General features: G+C 31.2%; 1 protein-coding gene across 1 annotated transcript; it reads right to left on the reverse strand.

The window, feature by feature from the left end:
* Window positions 1-206: 206 nt before the first annotated feature.
* On the reverse strand, window positions 207-8,177 carry LOC143067757 (leucine carboxyl methyltransferase 1-like). The gene is made up of 6 exons (XM_076241258.1): window positions 7,886-8,177; window positions 6,701-6,884; window positions 5,541-5,782; window positions 3,008-3,117; window positions 2,569-2,652; window positions 207-473 (listed from the first exon to the last, which is right to left on the reverse strand). The coding sequence occupies exons 1-6, from the start codon at window positions 8,084-8,086 to the stop codon at window positions 350-352; spliced, it is 945 nt and encodes a 314-aa protein (XP_076097373.1). The 5' UTR covers window positions 8,087-8,177; the 3' UTR covers window positions 207-349.
* Window positions 8,178-8,193: the final 16 nt, after the last annotated feature.

Here is an 8,193-nt window from a genome sequence, read left to right on the forward strand (position 1 = left end):
TCCTTTACATTTTCTATTAAAAATGACCATAATTAGGATTCTATTGTATGCCCTTTAAAACAACTCAACAATTATTTTTTTTTTAACAATAAATAGTTTGATGAATCCTTAGAGTAATTAATGATTGGAATGATACACAAAAGCAATCTTAAATATCTATGGACATCTATTTATTAAGCAAGTTTGTATTGAAATATTTTGTTAAAGGTTACACAATTGATATTTGATGCATACAACAAATGTCATGTTGGCACAGTTGGATATCCCTCTGTTAGACAATAAGCAATCTGCTTTCAAACAGTACTTGCTCAAGCAAGCTGTAAATACCAAAACAAATCAATATTTGTGTTTAAGTCAAATCAATGCTTCCTAATCCTATGTTGTTTGGATCTTTCCATGCCCATACAATACAATAATGGGAGAACAGCTGATCAAGTAATTCTCTTTCATCCATAAATTCTAACTTCTCTACCCTAAAATAAAATAGCAGACTAGTTAGGAACATGTAATAAACTACTGATTTTTATTTATTTTTTAATTTTTTTAAATATTTCACCAAATAAATCTAAGTCAGATAATCTAGTGAATATCCTTTTCATATTAGATACAAATTTTATTAAGTCTGATGCAGACATTTCGTAGTCCAAGCGTTTCAACTGAGGTACTACACAGGTGTCAAAAATGGTTATTATGGAGTAAAGGGGTTGGCGTCTATAGGTGTCATTATAGAGGAAAGGGTTAAAGAGTTGGTTGTCACTGATTTTCATACTTTCCAAGACTTTGCTGATACATAACTTTGATTTAAATTGTATAAAAAAAAATCATGAATTTAATATGTGCAGTGATTTTGCTAGCGCTCATCACTTTCGTAATTTACGAAAGGATTTTCGCATTGACGAAAGTATTTCAAATCAATTTCGTCACTTAAATTTTGCAAGTGTAAAAATATGTTCGCATTAAAAGCTATAAATCTACCTGTCTTTATGTTTTTGACAAGTTTATGACCCCCAGGTAATTAACATGTTCAACAGGTGTTACAGGTTGTGATTACAACTAATCCGATTATCGTCATTGGGTGGGTCACTTATCCGTTAATTATTAATAAACCTTATAATGACCATCATAATTCCCCAGGAAAAACAGTCAGTTGGCTTTTTAACAACCAGCAGTAGTACAGTTTCGTCATTTGATCGAAATTGTTACCCCTGGGCAGTTTGCTTTTGAATTTCAATATTTCTCAAACGATCACAATTTGAAGTTCGTTTGTCGTAGATTCGTCATTTGAACACATTTTCGTCATAATTGATTTAAATTGCTATAAAAAAAACTTTCGACAATTTCCATTTAAAATATAGAACTTCAAAACGTTCAGAGATGTCTTCACAAGTTAAACAGGTGCTTCCTGTACTGTGTTCTTCGAATGCGTAAAAGTATTTCTGTGACTATTTATAGACCCTGATTAAAAACGTAAAATACGAAATCATGTACAATAATTAAACTAGAGAAACAAATACATATCTCTTACAAAAGTAATTTAAACCGAAAAATGATAATTTCCTGATGAATCTGGACTTTTTTGAATTTATCCTCCACGTGTCACTTCCCGTTTTCGTTTCATTTTAAAAAACGAAAGTAGTAAACGTGATCTATTCTGATTTGTTTACAACCTCCTTTCAGTCGTTATACTCGTTCCAAAAAGGATTTTATACAGTTCCAACTTAATAGAAATGATTTCCAAATATCGATTTAGACGTTTTATAAGGATAATGATTAGGCAGTGATATAATCATTGCAAGTTAATTTCTACTGTGATTCCTTGTTTAAAAAAAATGACTCCAACTTTTGTTGATCAGGAATGTGCTCTGGAACAAACTGAAGAGAAATTGTGAACTAAGTTTCCACATGCCATGTCAGAATGTTTCATAATAAGGGCTAATACAGTCAAATCATACAAATACTGACTGCCAATCATGCCTAAGTCCTTTAAAATCTGACAAAGTCAAAGATGAAGCTAGTAACATACATCCTTGGTCCCTTACTGTTACACAAGAAAAAGGTTGATTTTCATAGCGCGCAAAAGTGACTAAAGCCCTCAAAATCCTAGCGTAAACCCTGAATATGTGAAACTGCTATACATGAATGAAGGAAAAGTCAAATGCCCAGTATTGCTATGTTCTCTGCACCTTGACAATAACATATGTCATGGAATAGGTTATTGAAGAAAAAAGTAAGAAAACATGCCATATTTAACAATTCTATCATATACCCAAGAAAAGTATGAAAAAAGTAATTATGTCTTTTAATTGAAACTAGCTATGTATGTGTGTTTCATGCCAAAACAAAATGTACATTCTCTTAGGTAAATCATTCATCCAACACAAAAACATAGCCAAAATTAAATATCTAAATATTAGAAACCCTGAACTGGTAGATACATTTATGCCCATAAACAAAGGTTTATTATATTTTTGATTTCAAATAAAGCAATTTAATAACTCATATGTTTCAGATTCAGAAACTGCATGTTAAATTTTTGAAAATAACAAAAAGTAAAATAATGCCATGTACCTGTAAACATCAGCATGCGGAAGAGATTTGTAAATATTTGTCATCTCCATACCTTCAGCTGCTTCCCATCCTGTATCTGTAAATCTGAAAATTAATCATACAGGTTTGTATACTACAACTCTCAAACATATCATGAACTTAATAGCTTTGTACATGTTCAACTTTAGTTTTTTAATCTGTTAAATTATAATACTTCACTGCTTAAGACATACCTACCTAAAATGTAAATGTCTTCATTAGAATTGATCCCATAAGCTAATTTCAAAAATCATAAATATAATTTGGGAAATTTTGTTTTAAGTTCCAGGAAACTTGCTTCGAATTAAAGCATCAAGGGCATTATACATATTTAATTAGGTGCAGAAACAGCTATTGATTTCCTTTTAATTTGATGATTGCATGATGTTCAAATTTTATAATACAATTACATAAGGAATACCTTATTTTCTGAGCTTGAAGGCTAGCACATGCTGAAACTCCTGGCAAGGAACAATCTCTCTGCTTTAAATTCTCTATCATAACTTCTCCAAATTTGTCTTGCATATTAACCTGAAAAATGGTATTATAATTACAAAACTTCCTTCAATGACAATGTTAAAGCTAAGTCCAGTCTTTACCTTTAAAAAAAATATAGGCACCACAGGTTATTTGCTGTCTCGTCATATAAAACAAACATTTTTCTTCAATTAATTAGTTACAGATAGCCAGTCTGGATTAAATTCATGATATAAATTCACTATGCTATATCACAGCCATAATAAATCACTAACTTTTAATTTGGGGATACATTTACATGGATTTATCTTATCTTATCTAATAAACCCGAAGTAAAATTATATTTCCTAAATGTTAATTGAATCTTGTATCCACCAAATTGAAAGACATATTTTTGTTAACTTGTAATTTAAGATATTTTTTACTGAGAAGAAACTATTACAACCAGCATATTGCAAAGTTAGGAGTCTGCTGGAATATATAAGAGGAGAGACGATGAAAGGACATGCAGAAAAATACAGAATATTTACTCACTTTTCACTCAATTATCTATTATAGTTTTCATAATAGCTGGCAAACAGAACATTTTAAATGTTACTGTCACTATTCAATCACCTTTGTGGTATTTAAATACCTATTGCCTGACCAGTATAAAAAATTGTCAACACAATTTGTCCATTTAAATTGTACAATAGGTATTGTGAGAACTCATCAACAGGTGGTCATTTAACTACCCAGTAAAAAAAAATTCACTATTCCTTAAAGGTAAAATTTATATGACTGATAGCTAGCTTGCTTTCCTCATGTATCATGACCAATGTCCTGAATAGATTATTCCATTTAGATATGGGACATTTTAAGCCATTTCTTTTTGTGTCTCTAAAAAGTCAAGATGGAAATGTCAATCAGTGAATTTAGTTTATAAAAAAAGTAGATATATGTTTTCTTCATGGTGTTTTAAATGTGGGATGTATTTTAAGTTTCTGATTCCTGATATGGAATTGAAGTGTTTGTGAAATGGATTTTTTTGGATAGCCCATCTATTTGTGAATAATTCTACAAGATGAATTATGTGTGGCTTGGTGTTTTCTAATGGGATATATTTTCATGTTATATTACGATTCCTGAAATTAAATAGTAGTGATGCTAAGTTTCATTTAATATTCAGTATCTACCTCAATTGGAATTACTGTTAAAAGTTTATTTTCAATATACCAAAAAAAGTACAAATGGCTTAGTGAATAGAAATTTCAGTGCTTTATTCTTCATTATGAAAGTGGGATTTACCAGCAATGATTTATTTGTGATTGTAAGCAAAAAAAATAAATTTACAATAAATATCTTTATTAGAAAGAACAAAAAGTGTATTAAATGTAAAATGTCCCATACCTAAATAGAATAGTCCATTCAGGACATTGTACATGAGGAAAGCAAGCTAGCTATCATTCATTTAAATTAGCTCTGTCAAAAACAAACCAGGTAAATCTACAGGTAGTTAAATGACCACCTGTTGATAATAGCTCTCACAATACCTATTGTACAATTTAAATGGACAAACTGTATTGACAATTTTTTAAACTGGTCAGGCAATAGGTAATTCTGACACTACTACAAAGGTTATTGGATAAGCACAGTAACAATAACAACAAACGCCAAGTGATGAAAATTGCTAACAGGGATCTCAGTCCAGATGAGCTAAAATGATTTCCTATTATGATTGTTTAAGAAATAATTGATGCAAGCTATATTTTATTGTAGTTTTAACATGGGTAGGCATTATATTCTTGATTATTTTTGCCTGAGCGATAGTGAGGGCTAAAATAACGCGAATATAATACCTACCCATGTTTTAACTACAATAAAGTATAGCTTGCATCAATTATTTCGATTCTGATTAGGACATGTACAATTAAGGTAATTTCTATGTCCGATGTATATAAGTGAAGATCGTTTGTGTCAGCTCTTCCATGAACCTCCATTGTTTGTTTGTAAAGAAGCAAATAACTGGCACTGTGATTTTTCAAAGGGAGGAGTTTGAACAGCCAACATGAACGGGTGTTGTATCTAGGTCAAATATGTCAATTTCGAAATGCAACACATTACAGTCATAATAAATGAATTAGTAACAACATGTGCATCATTTAATAGTTTGAAAGTGTTTTAAAGTTAAGGAAATATATTAAGTGCATGATAATTTGATATAGAAGTGTTTTAAGTTAATGAAATAAAATTATATTAAATGTATGCCAATTTAATCAAATTCATTATTCTGCAGTAGTCAATATACAGTACTCATGTGCAAACAAATTTTATTGGATTTAGAGCATGGGTATGTTCACAAAGCAAAAGAAGCACGTCATATTAGAATTTTAAATGAAAAAGTTGACATACATAAACAAGGTCATTCTGACAAAACATGAAATGGACTGTTAATAATCTTACAAAATAACATCAACTTATCTTACAATTTGACTTACCTGTTCATAATTTAGAAATAATGCTGATGTAAAATTTTCTGTAATCCAGTTTAACAAAACTTTAGTTTTATCACTATCAATATAAACAAGTACACATTCTGCTATAAACACTGTAGGTAAAGATTTATCCAAATGGCAGTCATGTAACTTTCTTTCAACTTCTTTAATATCTCGTAGATTTGCTGATACTAAGTGGTAATCTTGTCCATGAATTTCAGACTTGCTTATTTGTATATCTTCTTCTGAAAAAGAAGATATGAATTTAACCCATGTAACTGATTAGTAAGTAATAGTAAGAAGATAACAAGGTTACATTGAATAATATTAAGTTGGAAAGAGACATATACCATAAAACATAGCAAAAATAAAAAGATGAAAAGACAAACAATTATTCACAAAACATAACAGAAAACCAAAGATTGAGCAATTGCAAGAAGTGAACTCATTTCTTGTGTAAGTTTTCCTGCTTCGTTAGTGGTATAGAACTTCCTGTTGTGTTGCTCAAATTTGTTCAATGGTTCCTAACTCTTAATTTCCTGTAAAATATCAACACTCAGCAGACTATAGGAACCTATTTAAGCATCATCAATTTTCACTTTACCTACATGTAGTAACAGTATGTAATTTGCAAACTTGGTTCAAATTTGGAAGATTTAATCTGTATCACAAGCCTTTAACATAGGAAAAACTAACAGGAAAAAACAGGTCAAATGCCCAGAGTTATTTTTTGGGTTCCTGCTTTTCTTTTTATGCATTTATTTGTACTTCGTAAATATAAGATGAAGATACAGATAAATTAGACCGTTGATTTCCCATTTGAATGATTTTACACTAGTTATTTTGGGCCCTTTATAGCTTGTTGTTCGGTGTGAGCCAAGGCTCTGTGTTGCAGACAGTACATTGACCTATAATGATTTACTTTTATAAATTGTTATTTGGATGGAGAGTTGTCTCATTGGCACTCACACCACATCTTCCTATATCTATTATCTCCAAAAAGTTGAATATGACCAAGTTTAGTTAAAATTGTCCTAGAGTTTCCAGAAGAAAAGATATATAGAAAGGAAACCAGGTTATGGCATTATCTTTTAAAAATATATATGCATGGGTTCTAATATAAAATTGTCTATTAGCAGTTTACAAATTAATAATATTAATACCATCTGAGGCTATTGCATTCAACAAGGCTTCTCCTTTTCTGATGAAAAAACATTTCTTTGATGTAACAGTAGGAAAATCCATCTCAACAAATGACTTTGCTTTGATTCCATTTGATTTAAACAACCAGTATGTTGTGTCAAAACCTGCTCCTAGGTTAACAACCTGGCAATTACCATCTGTCATCTGAAGAAAACAAAATAAACAAGTGAAAAGTCATGAAAGTAAGTGTAACATAGACAAATACAAACACTGAAAATGCAAACAGAACAAAACAAGAACACATGTGTATATCAAAGCTAAGTGACTGTCCCTTGATAAAAGGATTCTTAATAAATTGGATCTGAGATAAACAATGAGAGAGCTTTACATTTGTTTCTTGAAGCAAATTTGTTTGGGTGTTTGTTTTATTGCAGCCAAATGAAACTTTTCCACAGAGTTGTCTCCTCTTTCTCAAGGTATTTGTCAGTTCTATTGTCCCATTGAATAAATTCATGTACAATACTGTGAATTCATTATTTTTCATTGGATACCAATTTATTGTGGATTTTGTGGTTCCCAGGAAACGGTCCAGGCCCTTATTGTTATTACTTAAGTATGCTTCAAGTTGGGGACAATATAATATCTAATGAGAAATGAATTTGACAGGCTTTTCTGTATAAAATTGATAAAATCACAAATTTTAAGAGACTTTGCAAGATTATGGATTTTGCAAGTGTCTTAAAGAAAAATTATAGGAACTGCTCAATAAATTAACCACATAATTCCAAACTGGGCGTGGCCGGCCATCTTGATTACGCTGTCAGAACATTGTGACGTCATCGCCTTTGTGATGCCATTAAAGATATAGGGAAAAATAACAAAGCCGCCGATATATCGGCTCTCAGCACTTACAGAGTTAACTCTAAAAGCCGATGTAAGGGTTAATCACAATAGCACTGCTGATGATAATTATGAGAATCAATTCGCCGAATAATTTGTGCATTGTTGCATCATATCTTTTCGGATCACTTGCTCAATATCGGAACGAAAGTGACAATGCCCCTAAAAGCATGAATGATGCTCACTTAACATGCTAAAAAATAATTTAAAAAGATTTTGATAAAAATTGATCGAACTCGAAAGTTGTCTTTCAGGACACTGTGAATTTGCAAAACGATCTCCGTGAATGTTTGAAAGGTGCATACTTTGATAAATTTTTGAAGAAGTGTCCTCATCGCCATCACACGAGCATAGTAACCACGGCTTATTTCTGGAGCATGCTTATTTTGACTTCTTTGAGTCAGTAGAGAGATAAAAGGGTCTTGCCAGTATCCTTTCTCCACTGCAAATCGTTTACATTGGGCAGCATCATCATTTGTTGCCCTAACAGCATCATCACTTGCCATATGGAGTAATAAGACGTTAAGATTATAACTCAAATTGAAATTAAAAGTTGGTGTCTTCCATATTTGTTTACATCGCTTGCATCAAAGTTGCACGGCCGCTTTTTACT

This window comes from Mytilus galloprovincialis, chromosome 3 (assembly GCF_965363235.1).
Source record: "Mytilus galloprovincialis chromosome 3, xbMytGall1.hap1.1, whole genome shotgun sequence".
Taxonomy (NCBI): Eukaryota; Metazoa; Mollusca; class Bivalvia; order Mytilida; family Mytilidae; genus Mytilus; species Mytilus galloprovincialis.